The sequence below is a fragment of the Polypterus senegalus genome, chromosome 4 (genome assembly GCF_016835505.1).
Source record: "Polypterus senegalus isolate Bchr_013 chromosome 4, ASM1683550v1, whole genome shotgun sequence".
NCBI lineage: Eukaryota > Metazoa > Chordata > Cladistia > Polypteriformes > Polypteridae > Polypterus > Polypterus senegalus.
This window is the reverse complement of record NC_053157.1, coordinates 154,942,483-154,966,992: the sequence shown is the minus strand read 5'-3', so window position 1 is coordinate 154,966,992 and position 24,510 is coordinate 154,942,483. Positions and strand designations below refer to the sequence as shown.

The window sequence follows — 24,510 nt, the reverse complement described above, 5'->3', positions numbered from 1 at the left end:
CATCGATGCAGCTTGACATGACATAAAACAGCTGTTATAACTTTTCTCAGAAATGTGTTATGTTTATAGAGAGAACTATACCATCATAAAATGGGAACATTCACCATGATGTGATCCAATATACTGTTCAAACCTATGTTGTTAAAGATGTAGACTAATTGAAAATTATACATTAATATGGTAAAAGAGGTAATGTAAGCTATGACAAAAATTTTTACTTTATGAAATTAGGCATCATATAACAACTGTACAATTTGTGGTTTGTTAATACTTACAGTATTAAAATGCATGTAAATACAATTACTTGCTCTTCAACAATAATATAATTTTAAGCATAGTACAACACAAACCTTTTTAAAAAAAACTATTTCAAAGTTTAATTGAAAGATCACCACTATCTTTGCTCACCTATATTATGATATTTCACAACACATTCTATACAAAAAACCTTCAGGAGCACAGATACACTAAACTAAAGGTTAATTAGGAATTCTAGACTCATGAATTAGCATTACATGGTTGTTATCTATCTAATGTTTTTTGTGTTGTGCCTTGTCCAAAGTTTGATTTATTATTAGCTGTACCATACATATACTGTACATATACAGTAGACTCCCGCGAAGTCGCGGTTCAGAGTTCACAGCCTCAGTCATTTGCGGATTTTTCCTTAGAACCTATCTAATAATTGTTGGTGGAAACTTCAAATATCCTCCGCAATTTTTATGGCTTTTATCGTGGCAGTACTGCACTGTAGAGAGAACAGGAAGCAACTGTAGTGGAAAACGTGGCTTGGGAAGGTGAAAATAGCTAATAGAATTTGAAACTGCAACTCCCAGCAGTCCCTGCAGTGGCTCTGATTGGACTTCTGCTGAGGGTGCTGGGGTTGTTGGGGTCAAAGGATGTCAGCGAGGCTTTTAAAAAGTTGGGCCAATGACCAAAAGCAAAACAAAAGTTTTTGTAATTTGTGTTAGAAGTTCCTGTCTGTCTGCCTTCTGATGGGTTATCTGTACTACTCATTTTGACCTGGATCGTTTCGTGTGTCTAGATTGTCTGGCGTCTGCCTGTGTACATGAGGACTGTAAGTGGATTCATGGCCATCCTGCAAAGAAAGGAGCGATCCTGAGCCCGTCTTCACCATTTCAGGACTATCTTTACATTCCCAGTCAACGTGCGGATCTCTGGAGTATCGATTTTCATCATTACATTTAATTTGTTGCCGTTTTTCATGATTTACTGTGTGTGTTTTGTTTGTGCTTTGTTGTATTTAATGTGTAATCGCCATAAGGGGAACAGGGGTGGTATCATTGTTTTCATTATATTCCTTATTTGCTGTTTGATTACCGGTTTGCTTTGTTTTTGTTTCTGTTTGCGAGTGTGTGTGGGTTGGGCCAAGGCTGGGTGCGTCCCTGGAATCTCCACCATAAAAATAAATAAATCACCGTCTTCTCGACGGTGGAAATCTTAGAGGCACCGGACTGCTACAGCGTTATTCATTTCTCCTTGCTGCTGATTGACTGTGATTTATCCCCAGTGTTCTTGTGTTTTCTGTTTTGTTCCTTTTAACCCTTAAACCGCCACACCCGGCTATACAGTAGTCGTTTCCCAGTGCCATTTGCAAGTGCGTATGAGCTGATCAGTCAGTGCCGTACATTCGTTGAGCAGCCGGCTCATGACCACTGCCAGCCCCTTGTGAACAGGGGGGCTGAACACACCCCTAGAAGACACGGACGCTGCTCAAAAATCCCCTCTTAAAAAACGCTGATAGACTACTTTCATATTGCTCCCTTACCTGCTGGGCTTACTTGCGGCTGCTTCTCGCACTACACATACTTAAAAGCATGAACAGCACCTTTCCTTTTTGGCTGATTGCTTTGTTTCTCTCTCCTCCCCCAGACATCCTGTGCTCCTGTTGGGGATTGTGCTCCCCTATGATGTTTGTCTATTCTTTAATCAATACCTAACTGCATACTGAGCTTGTTTTACTTCTGAAAGAGGCATGTTTGTTTGAAGTGTTTGAATAAAGTTCCTGTCTCTACAATCTCCTGTGTTTCTGTGCAATTCTGTGACCCAAGTGTGACACCCTGTAGCCCCGTCCCTGGGATTGAGCCACTGCACTAGACTAGCCTGCCAGCATCAGCGTGTGCTTGCGTGCAGGAAGTTCAACCGCAGTTGGCGCATTGATTTACATCCATGGCAAAATTGCACTTTGTACATATTGTTCCAGTAGTTTTTTAAATAGTTTTTACAGATCATTAGCAGTGAGTAAAATGATTAGTATTGCAGTAATTGTGATGCTCTTTGCATGAAAAAAGTGTTCCATTAAAATTTAACTTTTTCTTTGTGAATTGTGATGTTTACTTAAAGGGCAGCAAAAAAGTATTGGGAGTCCAGGGATGCATTAACCTCAAGTATGAAATGCCGAGATGCCTGGCACCTTCTAAGGCTCCTGGCAATGAAAACACACTTGCATGAATTACAGTACATATAGCGGTAACATTGGTATTTTACATTCTAGCACTGCGGGTAACATATCAGTACAGTATGCAGGTTTACGTTTACATTCTTTTTTTTTAGGTAATGTATTAAGCTGAGTTTGAAATTAAATTAAGTGTTTTGGGGGCATATTTAGGGATCAAACTATAAAAATAGGTATTTTTTTAACCACATCCAAAATTTGCAGTTTTCACAATTCACAGGTGCTCTAGATACGTAACCCCCGTGAATTTTGGGGGTGTACTGTACTGTATATATGAAAAAATAAATAAATGCATACATACATACAAACAGAAATAAATTTAATTTACAATAATACAACAAAAGAAAAGTAATAATTATCAAAAACTGGATTTCACGTAGTATTTACAAAGCACACTTACTTGTAGTTTCAAGCTTTCCGGCCAGTTAATTATTTTCAAGTTAAAAATCTGCCCAAAATGTACCCTGAAATCAGAATTTAAAGTGCGGCTAGCTGTCTGGGAAACTTCTTTGTTATTAAAAACAACTTTGATGAAGACTGAATGTTTCAGGGTATCTTCTCTGCGTAAAATTTCACCCCTAAAAGAGATTAATCAACTTTTATTAAACAACTATTTTTTACCATTCTTCCAATAGTACTTAGCAAATATTCACATCTCACAGTAATATCAGTCAACAACTAATTAATAACTTATATATGAGTTTGTTCTTACCTCAATCCTATTTTAGGACTGTTTAAATGAGCATATTGCTTTAATACAGTAAGCTAAAATGAATAAAATAAAAAATGCACAAATATTTTGTATTACAATTCAAAAAGACGTAACATAAGTGTAAGCGGGTCTTTATAGTCAATATATCTATCAATTTATTCTGCTCATTCCAATACAAACCAAGAGACAGTCAAAGCCAATCTCAGCAGTACTGAGCAGAACATACACAAAGTAATTCTTGTTGGGATACGAGTCCACTGCACAGCACAATCATAAAGGGAATTTCTCTAATCTAATAAGTACATCTCTGCATTGTGAGACAGAACTGAAGAAAAAATGGTGTCTGTGTCAGACAAAATCTATATCTAAATCTAGATCCAAAATTGCATCTGTTTAATACATGCAGAGATTACTTCCCATGAACATTTGGCTTTAGTAAATAAGATATGACATCATTCAGTTTGTGCCAGAGCATACAGCACTGATAAAACCAAATTTTAAATGTTTTTTATAGGCTTTGTTTGCATAAACCTAATATGCACATTACTTGAATTAAAGAGGAACAATAAACATCAATACACATTTTGATAAATCTTGGAGCACTTTTAGCCACAGACTCATTCCACCACAGTGTGCTAAGAAGCACACCTTGGGGATGTTTTATGCCCACAGCTATCTAGCAATTCAATGCTTCCTCCCGGATGTATTGTTTAAATTAATCCTGAAATAGTTGCAAAATATACATTGATTTGTTTATTTGTTTGTTGATTGGCTGTATTATTTCCCTTGTGTAACTATAGCCTTGTTTTTTTATGTTTCTGCTGCTGTACGCATCTGAATTTCCCCACCTGATTAATAAAGTTTAGCAAATTAATGTAATATAATCTAAGATAAGCTAATATATACCATACAATTAAAAATAATAAAAATACCATATTTTACTATCAAATATAACCACAATTGTTGATATTAAGTATGGAAACACAGCCTTATTATAAAAGGATTCTGGTTTACTGTTGAAAAAAACATTAGAAATCATTAAAAAGAGATGTAGCAAATACATTAATTTAAAAATACATCCTAGTGTTTTGTCAAAACACAATTTCAATTTCACTTGAAAGATAAAGTAGCTTAACACATGGAGAGTTTTGATATTTTTAAAAATGTAAACTGCACAGAACATAATTTTTTCATAAAACTGCAATCTCCTCAATAACTTTGTTCAAATTACCTTGGGCAAAGCTCATTTGGTGTAACATTGCCAGCGGTGGTCAGCTCTGGAATTAAAATAGGTTCCCCTGGTCTTTTACGAAAGGCAACTGCTTTTTCACGAACTTGTTGTTCTAAAGCTGCACAGTCTACTGGATCAGGACGCTGTGGTTTGGTTGGTTCTCCTTCCATGTCCAAAATGCTTTCTTTCTCATGTACTTCTTCTTCATCTTCTTGTTGTTGCTTCTTCTTTCTTCTGGCTTTCTGGATAATTAAAAAACAGTATCAACACAGTAAATCTGACAAAAAGATGCATCATAATCTACTGTATAGTATCACTATAAATACAGTAAATATTCTTTAACAATGATTTGTCACATTTTATATCAATACCAGAGATATAAAATTCTAATATTATTTATTGTGTAATTCAAAGAAACAATGCAACAGATGTAATGGATATAATGCATAATGTAACTGAAATAATAAACAGTGTCCCAGTAGTAATTATACTATATAAAGAAAAAAGGAGAAAAATAAGAAACACTTTCACCATGTACCAGCTTTACAAAGATACTTAAAGATACCGAAGAAAAAAAAAGTCAACAAATTTCAGCAAGGCACTGTAGAATGAGTATGAGATGATTTCCTACTTCACCATTCCAAGTTTATTAAATCAGTGTAAAATCACAGTATATTTTTGAAGATAGTTTATTTATATAACAGGCCAAAGATCTGAAATTTCAATTCCAATTTCAATCCTAAATTCAAGCATTTAGCTTTTAAAGTAAAAAAATAAAAACCTGAAAAATCTCAAATGTAGTAATCATAGCCGCTAAACTCTAATTACAAAAACATACTGACTGCATGTTATACCTTTATTACCAAGCTAAATTTGCCATTACATTGGACTAAAATGTGAAGTGGTACTACATATTGCATATACAGGTGGAATCCCATTATAACAAAACTCATGGGAGCATAAAAATATTTCATTATACCAAATATGGGGAAAATACATATACGATTATGTATGCAATTTTCCATCTCTAAGGGCAATGGCGCAAGGACAGCTCTGCAGCTGCTCTGATGCATCTGGTAAACAGAAAACTTAAGGCATATTAAGTTGTTGCCCTCTGCGGGATCAAGCTTACCACAGAACATGCCTTTGACATGATGTTTAGAACATTTAATACCAGGCTTTGATCTAGGGTTCCTGAGACTCAACACGGAAATTGTAGGCACAGAATTTACCATTTTTTGCATCGCATTATTATTTTTGGCAGCCATTTTTTGCTGAAAAAACATTTGTTATACTGAAATTTACATTTAATTAAAATGAAATTCATTTAACATTATATTGTATGAATGTTTGTCCAGGCCCATAAACAGTATTTGTTATTGTAAAAATTTCATTACTTCTGTATTCACTATAATGGAATTTGACATACATTTTGGTAAATTTGTAACTTTTATTGTATTCTTATCGGAAATGTGACTATATAGATAAACTCATGAAGTGTACTGTACTTTTCAAAATTCAATGAATACTAGGGAAAGACTACAGAATGAGGAAAGAAATGTTATTCATTTATGTATATAAAAAAGATGATCAAGCAGATCCAAGTAAAATATTAATTCCTTTTCAGTAATCATTAATTATAATATGTACACATCTATGCAAAGAAATTACATATAGTACTTTTATGAACTAGAGAATAAAAGAAAAAGAAGCATAACATACTTGCTTTTTTTTCCATGCTTTCCATTCTGCATACTTTGCTTCATAATCTGTAAGTTTCTTTTGATATTCTTCTTCGCACTGTTCAACTAGCTCACTTATTTCAGCCTGGATTTCAGATTCATAATTCTGCTCTTCTTCCATTTTGTTTACTTCATCTCTAAAAAGAAAACAATAATTATAACTAAGTACATTTTTGTACACCTACTTTACACTATTCCAAAACCCCACTGTTTACCTATTGTTTCTGTAAATAACTAACAAGCTTTAGAAATCCTCCTCTCTGTAATTCTCACTGTAGGAACATCTGAGTGGTTTTGCTAGTACTGTATTAAAATTGACAAATCACCTAAAAACATACACTTCATCTGGTGAATTTTTGAAAAGTTATGCTCTTGTACGTTTTATTTGCTAGATTATACTTGTGTACCTAATATACTCATGATATATGAATGTACTATTTTGAAATCTGAACTCAATTTTATTTTACAGGTTACTGACAGTTTTTATATCCCTGTGTTTCATCATATTTTCAATGACCTTATGTTGTATACACCCATCTTGTTGCTCTTGAGTGTGTTCTTGTGTACTTTGCAAAACAAATTGTGAAGAATTATGTAAAATTCACTATAATCAGACATATTTACTCAGTTGTATAGATCTTTAGTTTTAAAATTCAACTGAACTCAAGAAGCAGTTCCTGGAGATGTTAAATAAGAAGCAGATGGCTATAGTTTTTCCTAGTACTGCATTCAGCTACCATGGTCTTGTGTTCCCCTATATCATCTATTGTTCCCTTTCCGTCATTGTTTGTTCTGGAAAATTATTTCAAAACAGAGTTGTAGATGAGGATTATATTGCAAAATTTATCTGGGCTCAAAGAAATTCACATTGAGTAAAGCTCACTTTCTGATAAGCTTAAACGTATTAAATGCCTAGCATTCGTTAGAGTGGGGCCTCTGTTTATTGAAAAGGACACAAGTGCTTCAGTAAAATACCATGTTTTATATCCACACTATAATATTCTATTGATTTACTTTTGATATACATTAAGTTTCATACAGTCTAATCTTATTTGTGGATTTATGCTACACTGATAAACTATCAATATACACTAATACAAATGCAGGGTATGCAATTGTAACAGTATAAAATAGTTATTGCTTAAAATTCTATCCATACTTAAATACCTGAGTAATAAAGCTTTTAGGAATATTTCAGATGCATTACATATACAATTAGAGAAAATACATTTTACTGTAGCCTTTCTATAAGGTTGCATATGTCCCTTTCACAAAACAATAAATACAGTAAATGTAACAAAAAATAAAGCAAAAATGTAAAAAAATGCTATACTTCATTGATAAATTAAGCAAAATTATAACCTTCTTAAACGGAGCTTAAGTGGAGTATTTGTAAATCTCTGAAACTCCCGTAGTGCCTTTATATCCTTCCAAACTTTTATAATGCCCTTCAACAACATCCGATCCTTTTCTAGTTCAAGATTGAGCAATTTTCTTGTATGTCTGTTTTAATATAAATACAAAAATACAAATTGGACTGATTATAATACACAGCCATACATATCTGTAGCCAGTTAGTAATTACTTTCAAATAACTGAATGACACAGAAGAGTAATATTCTATCCACCATCCTGGAGAGCTAAAATGAAAACTACACCAATAAACTTTTAGATTACTAACAAACATAGAAAAATAAATAAATAAATAAGCAATTATTTCTCTAAACTTACAAAAAAGAGAAAAGGCATGAACATGAGTTAAAAGAATGTTAAACCTTCAGTTGTTTTATAATTCAAAAGAAAATTGATTATAAAGTTGTAGACAGAAAGTATACTTTTATAAAGATGACTTGCCTTAAAAAAAGGCATCAGGAGCTGAGAAACAAATAAAAGTGACAAAGAACACAATCTTGTTAAAGAAAAAAATCATTAAGGTTGTCTTTAAGGCCAGGGCTGTCTTATACTACTGATTTATGGCATCATGCTAGGAAACTCTAGAATGAGAGTTTAAGAGTCTCTAGAATAAAATGACATACACGCACTCCTACCTTTCACAGGCCTGCCCTATCAATTGGTGGCAAGGTGTGCAATTTTCCTCTCTGGCAGTACCATGGAGTAAACTTTTTCAGTCTCATGTTCATCTTCCTAGTTCATCCTTTTTTGTTTTACTTACAACTCAGAGTTCAGGGCATGTAGCATCTTTTTATCTGGCCAGATTTCTTTACACCCTCTTTTCTTTGTTTTGCTCCTTTACTCCCTTAAAGAAACCTGTCTCTGCTCATTATTTTTACTCTAAGTCTACCTACAAAATACTCATTTTAATCTGACAATGATCCTGTGCTCTTAATTCACTGTCTTCTCTCAGCTGGCAAAATATTGTTAAGAATGTGAGATTCATAGGCTTTACCCTATTCCGCATAACTATTTTCTATATTTCTCATCTGTCTTTCTCCTAATTCACTTTGCCATTGATGTTCCCTTGGTTTCCCTGAAACCGTCCTCCATATGTTCTGGCACTGCCCTCCTGTTCTCTATTTCTAGTTATAAAAAAGGCAGTTTCCTTTCTGTCTGCAAATGCCATTTGTATTCCTCAAACTCTATTTCTGTTAGACCTTTCAATGCTCTAGCCTCTCACTAGTGTGAACTGCCCTGTCTTGGCATTACAGCAGTTAAAATATTTCTTGTCACACAATGGAAATTCTCCTGTGCTTCTTTCTTCTGACAATTGGCAATCATCCTTTTCTGATCCGATTCTTTTGGAACTGATTGCTTCTTGAATTAATGGAGCATCCTTAGTATTTATTGAGAACTGGTCAACCTCAGTTTCAAAAATTAAAACTTTATTATATGATGCCCATTGACATATATTTACAGCAAAAATAATGTCTTTTATATAAAGCATAATTTGCTGGATTTGTGTGTCACTTGATCTTAGACATGTCTTCTGGTGGTTAAAATTTTATTTGATTTTATTATTTTTTTCTCCAGCCTTTGGAGTTTTTTTTTGTTTTTTCTGTCCACCCTGGCCATCGGACCTTACTCTTATTCTATGTTAATTAATGTTGACTTATGTTTATCTTTTATTGTGTCTTCTATTTCTCTATTCATTTTGTAAAGCACTTTGAGCTACATTTTTTTGTATGAATATGTGCTATATAAATAAATGTTGATTGATTGATTGATAAAAGTTTTTAGGCATTTTTAAAAATATGATGAAAAAGAAATACAGGAAGATAATTTGCAAAACTGCACTGTGATGATCTTGAGGTGTCATATGTGTACTGGCATACCTGATTTCCATTTTATATTCTTCAACTCGATGTTGTGTTGCCGGATTTAAGATTAACCCACCGTGCAGCTGCATAATGTTTTGCACAGCATTTCTCAGTGCATGCAACTGCAAAGACACAAGTAATAAAATCATTATTTTCAAAAAGTTTCTTTAGTTTTTCAATTATGTGTACACATTTTCATACAATATTTGAAAGAGTAAGATCAGTATTTTTCAAATCAAACATTAATTTGCCATGTGAAAATATGTTCTGAAATAAAACATTTCTTATAAATTAAATTATATATATAACTGAATACAATATATAGAAGAGGTGAAGCTTTCAATGCTTCTGAGGCATGTCTGTGACAACAAACGAACAGTAAAAGTAACACATTCCATCACAGATTCTTGGACTTTTTCTTTTGACAAAAGGATGCTTCGTGTTTATGCGTCTGCTTACAACTTCTGTTATAAGTGTAATTTTGACTTTTTCCACCTATGTACAAGCAATCATTAGTTTTCTATAGACCAGTCACTAACATCAGTATCCATATTTGTTGCCATTGGTCTCTCCAAGGCTATTTCATCAATGGTTTTATTCAGCCATTGCTTGTAACAAATGATGCCCTGAACAAAAGTGTGATGAGTGTCTGAAATACATAGGCAAAGCAGTCACTATGTTGTGATATCATCTGATTGTAATATTCATCTGCTGTCAAACCACTGTGTACATTATTCAAAACATATACAAGCAGCAGACACATAATCAAATGTGCTCAAATCATAGTTTTTATACACAATACTGGTGCACATAGTGAGTCACGTGCAGACCCTGTGATTTGCTACAAAATAAGTACTTAAAGTATCCAATTTTTATTACCCTAAACAGCACATTACATACTGTCAAGTTCCTCATTGCACTGTGTTTTTCCGACTACAGCATCATATATTGTTGTGTCTGTCTCACAGCCTTTAAAAATTATATTCTTCATTGTGGTTTGCTTGCTTGATTCTTAGTAAATGCATAATGATTTTTTAAAAAATTATCCTAATTAAAAGAATGAACCAAATAAAAAATGTTTTTTTAGAAATCACCACACTTAACTCCTTCATAACTTATTTTTAATATTCTTTCCAAAATCTTCCATGTTTAAAATATTTAACTGATTTGACACCTACATTACAGTTGAATATTTTCTGCTGCAGCCTCATGATTCTAGTAAATCAAGATTTGATTTCTGGCTAGAATAGTGTCTGTACTTTGCATGTACCTTGTTGTTTTCTCTGAGAGTTCGGGTTTCCTCCTGTATCCCAAAGACTTGCAAAGATTGGCAGCATTTTAAAGTCCATCACTTGCACCACAAGGATTACTGATACATGCAATTGCATTTACTCAAGGGTGTTTCATATAAGAAACCATACATGTGTACATTTGGGATGTAAAAAGAAACCAAACTAACTATCCACTATGAAATATTAAAAGTTAAAATAACAGAATATAATAACACTGTTCATCTTGAGAGGTGCTGCTATTTCTCTAAGATTATAAATAACAATGCTAGCAACCCCAGAGTCTTATACTCTACGACTGATCGTCTGCTAAACCCAGGTAACTCAAAGGAATGCCTCCTAAGTACTTCCAGTAAAACCTGTGACGCTATTGCTGTATTTTTCAACCAAAAAATTTATGATATTATAAATAACATAGTATATCTCCCCAACACTAAGGATCCTCATAAACCCCAGCATTCCATTATAAACAAATTAAACTCTTTCACTAGGATAGACTTACCTGATTTACATATAATAATTTCTCAACTGAAACCCTTCACACCTGCGTCCTTGACCCAATACTAACAAATTTTTTCAAAGAAGTATCGGCGTGCTAAATGATAATGTTCTTGACATAGTGAATTCGTCATTAGATACGGGGGTCTTCCCAGACTGTCTTAAGACTGCTGTAGTTAAACCCCTATTTAAGAAACATAATCTCGACCCTTCGGCTCTTGGAAATTTTAGACCCATCTCTAACTTGCCTTTTTTAAGTAAAATTCTGGAGAAGGCAGTCATTATGCAGTTAAATGACCACCTAAATAATCATGCTGTTCTTGATAAATTTCAGTCGGGTTTTAGAACAAATCACAGCACAGAAAATGCACTCGTTAAAGTAGTAAATGATTTGCGGGTAAATGCAGACAGAGGCCATTTATCTGTTCTCATCCTCTTAGATCTGAGTGCCGCAATTGACACCATTGATCACAACATTCTTAGAAATCGCCTCAGTTAGTGGGTGGGCCTCTCTGTCAGTGTCTTAAATTGGTTTGAATCCTACCTGGCAGGGAGAAAATTTTTTGTTAGTTGTGGTAATTACAACTCAAAGACACATGATATCTGATATGGTGTTCCACAAGGCACTATCCTGGGTCTGCTGCTATTCTCAATCTACATGCTTCTGTTAGGTCAGATCATCTCAGGGCACAACTTGAGATACCACAGCTATGCTGATGACACACAGCTGTATTTATCAATAGCACCTGATGACCCCGATTCTCTTGATTCACCAACACAATGTCTGACTTGTATCTCAGAATGGATGAATAGTAACTTTCTCAAGTAAAATAAAGAGAAAACTGAAATCTTAGTGATTGGCAATAATGGATACAATGAGGCTATTAGAAATAAACTAGATACATTAGGATTAAAAGTCAAGACGGAGGTAAAAAGCTTAGGGGTAACTGTTGACTGTATAAATTTTAAATCGCATATTAATCAGATCACTAGGACAGCATTTTTTCACTTAGGAAACATAGCTAAAGTTAGACCTCTTATATCATTGAAAGATGCTGAGAAATTAGTTCACGCTTTTGTTTTCAGTCGACTAGATTACTGTAACGCACTCCTCTCAGGACTACCCAAAAAAGACAAATTGTTTGCAACTAGTGCAGAATGCAGCTGCTAGAATTCTAACTAGAAAAAGAAAATCTGAGCACATCTCTCCAGTTTTGATGTCACTACACTGGTTACCTGTGTCACTCAGAATTGACTTTAAAATTCTGTTTATGGTTTATAAAGCCTTAAATAATCTCGCCCCATCTTATATATCGGAATGTCTGACACCTTATATTCCAATTCGTAAACTCAGATCCTCAAATGAGTATCTCCTTAGAATTACAAGAACAAAACTTAAAAGTGGTGAGGCGGCCTTCTGCTGTTATGCACCTAAAATCTGGAGGTTTTTAAAAACTGCTGAAAACACATTTTTCTGTCCATCCCCTGTATATTCAACTCATTATAATAACTCTGCCATCGGACCTTACAATGATGGATGGATTAAAAGCCCTGACCATTTCTATGTTAACTAATGTTGTCTTATTTTAACTTCTTATTCTGTCCTTTATTTTTCTTTTCTTCATTATGTAAAGCACATTGAGCTACTTTTTGTACGAAAATGTGCTATATAAATAAATGTTGTTGTTGTTAAAAATATTTTAAGAAAATAATAAGTACAAGTAAAAACTAAGAAAACTGCATTTACAGGACTGCAATTCTGACCGAGTTACAATTCAAACCCAGCTTCCTACAGATAAAAGGCTGTTTTTCTTTGTTTCTCAATTAAATATACATTTTGTAATTAATGGGAAAAGTTTAATCTAAATTTTGAAAGCTGCATACAATACATTAAAACATCATTCAAATAAGTAAAAACAATAGAGAGAACCTTATTTGTCAGTAGATTGCTGAGGTTCTTCTGCTGTCGCACAAGAAATTGATCATACATCTGAGCCAGCTTCACTGCCAGGACATGCTCACGGCTAAACAATGAATGGTGAGTGAAAATCAGTCCTGAAACATCAATATCCAACTGAAAGTCTCCTTGTGGGTCCCCAGTACCAAGTATATAGTGATTGGTGAATTTTGATTTTGTAGCCTGTAATTTAAGGAACAGAAACAATTAATGACATGTGCTTTCCCAAAGAAAGAATATACACCTTAATTTGTTAAGAGTTCATTTAAGAAACTTCTTATAGAGTAAGACAAAGTAATTTTTATAAGTACCTCCCAAATTAAACAATGTATGGCCTAATCTTTAAACAGCTCATGTGAAGGACATTTTATAAAGTAAAGAAAGACTTTCATCATAACTCAGATACCAAGGAATGAACATAATTTAGGACACAAAAAAATAGTGTAAACTTGAGCTGCTCTTTTCTATGGTCATTCCTCCTGAACCACTTATATCATGCACTTGACCAAGTCTCACAGGCTATAATCATTATTGACCATTCCCAAAGCTTGTGGTTGGTCAGCTAGTTGGTAAACATCCACCATGTCCTCACATTTGCAAGAAGCAGATCATAGTTATGTGATCAAACCTGCCAATTAATAAAAAGTACATGAGTACATGATATGTGTTTCGCCCTAATTGCGGATGTTTACCGACTAGCCGACCAACCACAAGCATTACCTAGTTGGTAACCATCTAAATAATCAGACTGCAATTCAGACCTATGAATGTAATATTGAGATCTTCACCCTGACAAGAAAATGAACCAGCCACCGTGGCACAACGTCAGAAGCTTTTCCTTAGTTGCTGACATCCGAGGTTCAATCCCCATAAAGCAAATGTGCATACACCTGATGAGCCGCAATTAGGGAGAAACACATATTATGTGTTATATATATATATATATATATATATATATATATATATTGGTCGACGCCCAGGAGGACTAGAGGAGGGCTTCTGCCTCCAGACCGCGAGGAGGCATCCGTCCTGGTTATGTTGGGGGCCGCGGGTAGAGGGCTTGGAAGCCCAGCCCTGTAGGGACCCGTGGCCACCACCAGGCGGCGCCCCAGTGCCTATTTATCCTGGGAGCCCGGCACTTCCGCCACACCAGGAAGTGCCGGGGGGAAGACGACAGGGGACACCCGGACGGCTTCCGGATGCGCAGCAGGCACTTCTGCCACACAGGGGTGTGGCCAACTCTAATTGCCGGGAAGCAGGGTTCCCATAAGAGGGGCCGCCTCCCTCCAGTCATTGGTGGATGTCGGGAGGTAGCGAGACAGAGCTGGGGAGAGGATTGGAGGCGGCCAGGAAGAGAAGGCACAGAGACTGTGAGCCCTGGACATTGGGGGAATCGGTGCAAGAGGCACTGGAGTTGATGCACTACAAACTTGTAAATATTGTAAATAAACGGTGTGTTGGGTGAACTTAATATGTCCGTCTGTGTGTGTCCGGGCCAGCTTTCATATATATATATATATAATATATATATATATATATATATATATATATATATACTAGTAAAATACCCGTGCTTCGTGAGCGGTGAAATACTGTCTGAATATTTTTATTAATAAAAAAGTAAACATTTTTAGACTGAACGAAAATATGTAAAAATTCATTGTTAAGGATCTCTCTCAGTTCGGCCCTCTGGTTGTAATATGACTAAGCTGTGTGCTGAGCTCACTCTTGAGCATGCAACATACAGTTGGCCATGTGAAAAGCAATCCCGCCTCAAATCAATGCCAACCTTTTGTAGTGTTTGTCCCTGAGACTTATTAATTGTCATTGCGAAGCAGAGCCTTACTGGAAATTGAACGCGTTTGAATTGAAATGGGAGATTAGATGGTATAACGGGGATGCGAGGAATAAAAACTGTGTCACCTGAGGCACTACCAGTAAATATAGTTGCTTCAATTAGGTGGTTTTGTAGAGATGTGACCTGAAGTCTTGTGCCGTTACAAAGTTTCGGCGGTTGTAAGTTTCTGCTTCCTTGGCGAAGGTCGTAAACGAAAGAAGACACCGCAGTGAACACAGAAGAGAACCCGTGGATTAAATAAAACCTACACAATAACTATAAAAATCGTAATAAATGAACAATGAAACAGCGGAGAACCCGTGGATTAAATAAAAATATCGTTCGTTTATAAAACAGTGCAGAAGCTCTGAGAAAGCTGTTTCCTTCGCAGAGTAAGGAAACGACTGAAGAGACGGCGTGGACGCTGTAAGTGTTCGGCAAGGCAGCTGAAGCGCTGCATTATGGGATCTGTAGTTTATTGTGTTACCAGTGCTTCATATCCCCGGACCATTAATAACAATAATACAGTATATAAAATGATCTTGCGGGCCGGATATAATTACACGCCGGGCGGATGTTGCCTCGGGCCTTGAGTTTGACACATATGGAGTAAATAGAACTTGAAAAGATATATTTTTAGTACATCGAGCCAGCGTGCTATTGTGGTTTTGCTTGCATGCCTCAATAAGTCATCCTCCCCTCGCTCTTACTTTTTACCGTTCATCTAATGAATACACTGAGTATGGCTTTACCAAAACAATCATTGATGGCGAATAAAGTATCCATTATTCGAGTATGTAGATCGGGGTATATATATACATATATATATATCCGCTTATCGCAGCGGAGACGTAGTGTGTTAAAGAAGCTATGAAAAAGAAAAGGGAACATTTTAAAAATAACGTAACATGACTGTCAATATACACTCACTGATCATCAACTGGCGGCCCGCGGGACGAATCCGGCCCGCTGAGCCATTCAATCTGGCCCGACGGATTCCAAAATTGTGAGGATCAAAAAGAAAATGGTTGTCCACACTATTAAAGCAACAAAAAATAACAACAACTGAGTCTCTTGTCAGACTAACCACCATTTATGACTATATTTAGGCTACACTCCAAAATGAGGACAGACTCAGACAGACTGCGGCGTTAAGCATTTATTGTTTCAAACAGGTTTAAAAAAAAAACAACAACGCGTAACTTTTCCTCGTGCCCTTACATAACATATGTTTTTTTTTATTACTAAGTCTCAACAACATGCTTGAAACTAGCAGAATCCTCAGGTATAAAAACTTAAAATAGCATTGTAAATAAATAACCTGGTACCAGAACAAAACAGGTCACAAATAATGTTCGCACATCAAATGAAGCGTTAAGTGGGCTTGAATTCAAATCACAATGCTGAAACGGGCTACTCACAGTGCTTAATCAATGGCTAAAGTTACATTTCCCTCTGACACCAACTTTTCACATCAGGCTTGGCGCTGTCAGACTTATCGCAAACAGTCCTCCAAAGACTGGGTTGACAGTCGGTTCCTCTCTTGTGTTTTTATCGAATTCATCTTGGAGAATGCAGCCTCGCAGGTGTAGGTTGAACCGAACATGGTGAGCACATACATAGCCAGCGTTTTCAATGTGTCATAGGTCTCGGGACAAGATACCCAAAATGCGCTCAGGCTTTCAGCACCACGGAGAGCCGACTTCATGTCGCCTGCGGCCTGAATTTCAGCCAGCTGGCTCTGAATGGCCGACTCGTCTAATGGCAACATTTTCACCGCGTTTGTGGAGAATTCTCCGCTTGGGCTGATGGTGAATGGGTCACGCACAAATCCAATGACATCCCTGGAAATGAAAAAGTCATCAAATCTAGCAGAAAAGTTGTCTTTTAATTGTGTGATGAATGTCTTCATCTTGTCTGTTACGTTGCCTTCTCCCACCGTCTTCAGTGTGTTAAAGTGCAGCAGACTCCTGACAACAAATCTGCGTGGAAAAGATCGAGTTTGTTCCCAAAGGCATCAAGTTTTTCCACCAAATCCACCACTGATTTTCCTTTTCCTTGCAGCTGGAGATTAAGTGTATTCAAATGGGAGAAGATGTCTGTTAAAAGCAAGCGTTGCACATGTATAATGTGTCTTGCATGATGCGGAGATGGTCAGCTGCCGCTTTGGATTTACTTTGTTTTAAAAAATCCACTACTTGCGCACGGAGTTCAACAAAGCGCTCCAGTGCTTTGCCCTTACTAAGCCAGCGCCGTCATTGTGGAGTAACAGGTCATCATGAGAAGCCTGGGATTCAAGCACAAATTTGCGGAACAGGCGGTGCTGCGTGCTTGAAGTTCCTCTGATGTGGTTGATAATTTTCATCGTTTTCTCCATCACCTCTTTGAGCTCCCCACTTAGCTTTGCGCACAGCACGCTCTGATGGATGATACAGTGGAGTGCGTTAGTTTTAGGAGCAACAGTCTTTATTCTGCTCACCAGACCCTTGTTTTTTCCAATCATGGCAGGTGCACCATCTGTCACTGTCAGGTTGATTTTATCCAGGGGCAATCCATGGCTTTTAAAAAAATCCTCCAGTTTTCCAAAGATGATGTCAGCAGTGGTGTTGTCCTCCAGTGGAAGCAATGCCAGCAGCTCTTCTCGGAAATCTTTGCCATCAAAGTATCTGACAAAAACGCACAACTGTGAAATATCGGTGTTGTCAGTGGACTCATCAATAGCTAGCGAAAAGTATTTGGCTTCCTTAACCCGTCAATGACAGCTTTCTGCACTTGCTCTGCCAAAGCGTGCACACGGCGTGCATTCGTTGAGGCAGATAGAGGTACTTGTTTGACAGATGCAATAATTCTGTCTATTGATTTGTCGGGGGCAAGTTCCTCCAAAACGGTGATCATGCACTCCTTTAAAACATCACTTTCGCGAAAGGCGGTTATGTCTGCAAAGCACCCAAGCAGCCTGCAGGGATGCACACGTCGCTCTCTCTTGATCAGTTAAAGTTTGAGTAATAATGCCACTTGCACGGGAGTAGGCAGATTTCAATGTGGCGATTTTTCTCTGACGAGCCTCTGACTGTTCAGGATATGAAACCTTGAAATTAGAATGTTTTGTGTTGTGGTGACGGCGCAGATTGTATTCTTTTGCAACAGCAACAGTTTCGCTGCAAATTAGGCATACTGGTGACGCATTTCGGAAGGTTGGCATGATAAATGCGTACTTTTCAGTCCAGTCATCATTGAAGGACCTGTTTTCTACATCAACTTTGCGTTTCATGGTCTTTGAGAGTGCCATTTTACCTCTTTTAGGAGACCCTTTCCTGTCACTTCCTCCGTGTTTGTTTTTCAAGTGCTCTATTATAAAGTTGACTTGGCCTAATGGAAATGATGCAAAATATCTATCACTCCTAGTGGTTGACTGTGGTATAGGTGATGGGAGCCTTGAGTTTTGTAATGCAATGGAAAAAGTATAAACATTAAACATAATGTTAAACCAAATTTAGATATTTATTAGATTTTCTTCTTGGGGGTCCGGCCCCCAAGGAGACTGTCTGGTAAAACTCTGGCCCTCTGACAAATATAGTTGATGACCCCTGATATACAGTAATTGTTTTGTGAGTTTTACTGAGTGTTGGTGTCATCAAGGATTTGATTATCATTATTTCTTTCAATCAGGTTCGTATTTGTAGGATGTGTTGTGTTCAAGTTACATTCCGTGTTTGTCAATCGTTGTAAAGATGACAGGTTTCATTCATCGATTTGTTTCTTACTGCATCAATAAACAGCTCGTCTTCTTCTTTATCTGAGACCCGACACACTGCATGCACGGGGTTTTTTTTACACTGTCTTCCTTTAGCGGGACATTGACTTTTTCCATCGTGTGCTTTGTTTCCACAGTAGCTGCATTTATGAATATGCTTGTATGTATCAGACGCTTCATATTTTTTGCTGCCTTTTCAATTGCGTAATTCGTTTTTTGTTCAGCGCTCTTTGGAACTGTTGCTTTTTGTCTGTGCACTGCGTCAGTTCACGTGAGCCGCTCGGTGTACATGCATCGAAGTTTCCCAGCTGTGCTGGTGCCATGTCGTGCTATGTCCATGGCTGTATCTAATGTTACCGAAGTCCCTGCACTTAAAACTTTCTTTCGCAGTTTTGCTGAGTTTGTGCCAAACACCACCCTGACCATCTCATTTTCCTCTGCATAAGGACAGTCCTTCACCCGTGAATATTTAGCGGCAGTGTTTCTATTGGATTGCCGCTGACGGATGGCTTTATATGGGCAGGCACTAAATTACGTGGGATTCCACCGTGTGCTTTGTTTCCGCAGTAGCTGCAGTTATGAATATGCTTGTATGTATCACACGCTATCATATTTTTTTACCCGTGGCAGTTTGCTATTGGATTGCCGCGGACGGACGGCCTTATATGGGTAGGCACTAAATTACAAACGCCAGCGACAGCCTGTCTATGAACTTAATTTAAAGTTTAGGTTTACATCGTGCTTTGTTTCCGAAGTAGCAGAACTCATGAATATGGTTGTATATGTCACTCGCTCGCTTCTTATTGTTTCGCTGCCTTCTCAATTATATAATGCATGTTTTCTTCAGCGCTTTTTGGGCCTCTTCCTGGTTTTCTACGTACTGCGTGATTACGTGGAAGGCGTGATGATGTCACACGAAACTCCGCCCCCACGGGTTTCAAGCTCATCTCCATTACAGTAAATGGAGAAAACAGCTTCCAGTTATGACCATTACGCGTAGAATTTCGAAATGAAACCTGCCCAACTTTTGTAAGGAAGCTGTAAGGAATAACCCTACCAAATTTCAGCCTTCTACCTACACGGGAAGTTGGAGAATTAGTGATGAGTCAGTCAGTCAGTGAGTAAGTCAGTGAGGGCTTTGCCGTTTATTAGTATAGATATATATATATATATATACATATATATATATATATATATATATATACACACACATACACACACACACATATACGTATATATGTACATATATAAATGTACAAATATATATATATATACATACATATATATACTGTATTTTATATATATACTGTATATATACATACAAACGCACACACTACCAGTCAAAAGTTTTATCCATCCATCCATCATCCAACCAGCCAGCCCACTGTGGGGCGCACACACACACACACCCGAAGCACACACTAGGGACAAATTTAGAATCGCCAATGCACCTACCCCACATGTCAATTGACTGTGGGAGGAAACCGGAGTACCCGGAGGAAACGCACGCAGACACGGGGAGAACATGCAAACTCCACACAGGGAGGACCCAGGAAGCGAACCTGAGTCTCCTAACTGCAAGGCAGCAGCACTACCCACTGTGCCACCGTGCCGCCCCAGTCATAAGTTTTAAACCTTTTAATCCGTTGAAATGCAATGAATGACCTATAATGATGAAAAGGTAAGCAGTAAACTGCCAGAGGTTTAAATTTAAAGTTTAGTTTTGCAAAAACTGAAAGAAAAGGGTTAGGGTCAGAATACTACAAATGGGCCTTCTTTAGGGAACAACTAATAGGTTAGAATCTACAGATGTTCTGCAGCAATTAAAGTAAATTAAGCCTTGCAAGTTGAAACAAATGATTTGCAGAGGTGTCACAACTTTTATTGATTACTTAAAAACCCTCTTTCATAAAGCCAAGTTGGAACAGACTGTGGTAACTCTTTGATTCTGAATGCTAGTCACACTTGCACCAGCAAAAGAACCCCAGACCATCACACTTCCTCCTCTATGTCTGACAGTTGGTATCAGACACCGTGGAACCTTTCACCAACTCAACAGCATACAAACACCCTGCGTGATGAACCAAAGATTTCAAATTTTGATTGATCAGTCCATAAGACTATCTTCTAGTCTGCAGTAGTCCACAGCCAGTATTTCAAGGACCTATTTTGTCCTTTAAGGAATGACTTTCTACTGCCACTCATCCTATCAAATCTGTAGCACAAAGTTTGATTTTTTAGATGCTGCAAGACATTCAGCTAAATATTTTGTATCACAAAATTGATGAATAAGGAGAAAAGGGCATCTGCTTTCTTTTTTTTTGCATTACAGCCACAGATGTTTTCCTAACAAATATTGCTAGACAATTAATTAAAATAAATTAGCCTTATGAATGATATCTCGTCATTAATTTGGAGACATAGGAGTAGGAAGTCAAAGATTGTTTAATATATTTACAAAATATTGGATGGTATTACATGTTATAAATCTAAAAATCTAAGAAAAAGTCCAAAATAAACTTCCTTTGAATTCTTTTTGATCAAAAAGATTACTGGATTCTTTTTAAAACTGAAGATCAAAGAAGACTTATTTTCATTATATCTGAACAGTCATGTAAACTGCAGTTAAACAAACAAACAAACATTTACAGTGCAAAAATATCTTAAATAACATGTCCACAATATGTCACCTCATGTGTAATGTTTTCACACAACTTGGAATACTAAGTATGTAGCCAGCATCAAAGTATGCCAAGTATCTGAGTACAGCAAAGCTGTTAGTATACAAAGTACACAACCAGCATCAATTTGGCACAGGGAAAAAAAGAACACATGAGATGGCATACTATGAATATAATTCAAGTAGTAGAAAAGATATATTCTTACAGCAGTTTAACAGTGATGACACACTTCTCTTGAAGAAGTTCTACCTATTTTACAAACTTCATAAAAAAAATTTAAAAAAACTGCCAAAAATGCGTTGGAAACTTCACTTTGTTCCACCCTGGACTTTTTGCTCTCAGCTGGAGTAAAACTTGAAATAAACAATCTATTTTTAGACTAACAACGCATTAAACATATTATTAAAAAATTCATGTCTTTGCATTGTTAATATTTACTTATTTCTTATTACATGTATTTCAATATTCATGCCTATTTGTATTTAAAGAACACCACTAATATTTAAAATCTAACAATATTTCAAAGCATTATAATGTAACAATTGAATAATAAAGCAGTTCAGTTTTTCAGCAATCCTACAAGGGAAACTTAAAAAACTCTTAATTCAAGTTTTTCAAGCTGTTTACAACAAGAGGTTACAAAATAGATTAGGTCTTAACTTTTTAAACTCTTAACTCATTTTTTTGGCTGTTTTCTGCTACTTTGATTTAGCTAGCTGTAATTTCATCATTTTTCACTCAATATTCATGTTCTACTCCTTAAAATAAAGGTCAGACTTTTTTCAGAATTTTGTACAGGTGGAGAATTATTTATGTTGTACACATGTTACATCAAATAAGTTGCAAAATTCAATAATGTTTCTACCCAAAACTGCACTTTCAATGTTATTCTTGATTCCTTGGTGCTGGAATAATCATTCAAACACAATGAAAATGTCAGTGAATATGTCAGAAACACCCCGAAAAAATATGTTATGAACTATCTGTAAGTAATATGTCTAGTTTTAGTTTATTGAAGCAGCATAAAAAACACAATTCTTTCATTTTGCTGTTTCCATAGCATGCATATACATTACTGAAAACCAATGTGTGTATATCATTATACAATATTATCATTTTGAATGGCAGACCTAATTCTGTCAGAATATATCTATAGTTGGTAATAGAATGATATTATGTATCCAAATAACAACACTGTGAACCAGGTCATTACACATCACGCCTCAGCTTAGCCATATTTGCAAAGTGACATGCTCAGTGTTGATGCCAAGGAGATTAAACCACGAAACACAAATAAACTGAAAACACAGGTAAATACTTTGAACTTATGCTTAAGCGTTCTGTTTTTTGATAATTACATAATACATCATCTAGTTGGAAAAGGCTTAATGATGGAAGTAAAACCACACACTAACTGACAACTGAATCCTTATTCTGTGTTTGCTGAGGGATTGCCAAGAATGTCACCTCACCCATGTCTACAGCCATATACTCCCTGTGGTGGCAAGGCTGCAAGGTTTTCTTGAGATGATGAAAATTACAAGAAGCAGGTTATACTTCAGCTTAGCTAATTTGACAAGCAGCTTATCTGGCTGCTTACCTGTGACAGAATATATTTCACGGCCATTCATGCTGTCCACTACAATAGGTGAAATGTCCTGTCTTGGCTGAGGAAACTCTAAAAGTGTCACCCTCCCCACCTAGTAGCTTTACTCCCTGAGGCAGCATGGCTGAGCTACATACATAGGACATTGGAAATTATAGCCAGCTGCTGACAGAGTTGCTACCTGTGTCTGAGCTTATTGTGTGGCCACAGGTTATATCTTGTAACATTTGCACACAAAAGTACAAAATTATTGAAAATGGTTAAAAAAAAATAGCCCACACTGCATACTGCTATGTTTCATCATTAGTGACTGCTACTATACTATGTATTAATCTATGAAAAGTAATAAAAATTATAATAAATCACATTTATTTGTAAACAGAAAGGAGAATTTGATAGACAGAAGTTAATTCAAAAGATAAGTTAGGAGGTTTTACTGTATGCCTTCTTTTCTCCTGGCAGAAATGCCATAATCTGAGACCTGCCTGCATTTTAAGAAAGAATAAATGCATATAAAACAAAGTATATTATTGATTCAGCTGTAAATTATGCTGCTAACGCCTGTACATGCTTGTATTTCTAAAATTAAAAACATTACATAGTTAACCCTTACCTTCCTGTACACTGTTTCTAGAGTAGGATCTAAATCTTGAAATGTAGAAAATACTGAAGGCCTTGTAGAGTATTCTTTGATTGGATTGGGCAAAGCCATTACCCTCCCATCATCTCCAAACCATTTTTTTCCCTTGTAAAGTAAAAGAAAATTATAATAAATTACATTAATTCACAATTCAGAAAAATAAATAACAGCACAAAGTCCACATAAAATATAAATAAATAAATAACAATAACCTAAAGATTCTTTTTTAATCTAAATAAATTTATCACTGCAATGACTAACGCACTAATAAGATTTATATACTATACCTATGAAAGTGTATTGTAAAAACAAAAGCTGCATTATGCCCAGCATTTAACGTAAGTGATCAAGAGCAGAATTAAGTAAAGTTGTAAATTTAGGCAAGATGATTAATTACAGGCATTCTTTGAAGATGAACTTACTAAGAATGAAAACCAATAAATACGGTTGTCCTGGCATCTTGCATCATATAAAACCTCCTCCAAATTCACATTAGGTGGAAGTTGTAAGAAGCATAGAGCAATCTTCAGCTATTGTATTTTTATTTCTCAAGAAGGCATAAGTAAAATTTACTTGGTGATAGATGTTGCTGGAATTCACCAAATAACTTAATACTCAATTCTTAATATATGTTTATGTACTGCAACAAGATGACTGTTTCAAGTGCAAAATTTTAACTACTACTCAGAGGCGAGATAAAATTATTTATTCCCAAAATATTTTTTTAATTTTGATTAAATTACAGAGCTGTGGTTGATTAAAATGTAAAAAAAAATGTATTGGTTATTCAAATATGATGTTTGATGACAAAT

The 24,510-nt window shown here is 36.1% G+C and overlaps 1 protein-coding gene across 2 annotated transcripts in view; it reads right to left on the bottom strand.

Moving 5' to 3' along the window:
* cc2d2a (coiled-coil and C2 domain containing 2A) overlaps positions 1-24,510 on the bottom strand; it is a 103,158-nt gene that overhangs the window by 56,411 nt on the left and 22,237 nt on the right. For both annotated transcript variants that reach the window (XM_039751510.1, XM_039751512.1), the window contains 7 exons: positions 23,672-23,803; positions 13,154-13,363; positions 9,452-9,558; positions 7,524-7,664; positions 6,142-6,298; positions 4,420-4,661; positions 2,877-3,054 (listed from right to left, as the gene is read on the bottom strand). In XM_039751510.1, coding sequence (XP_039607444.1) covers positions 2,877-3,054; positions 4,420-4,661; positions 6,142-6,298; positions 7,524-7,664; positions 9,452-9,558; positions 13,154-13,363; positions 23,672-23,803 — 1,167 coding nt within the window. The remainder of the gene's footprint in view (positions 1-2,876; positions 3,055-4,419; positions 4,662-6,141; positions 6,299-7,523; positions 7,665-9,451; positions 9,559-13,153; positions 13,364-23,671; positions 23,804-24,510) is intronic.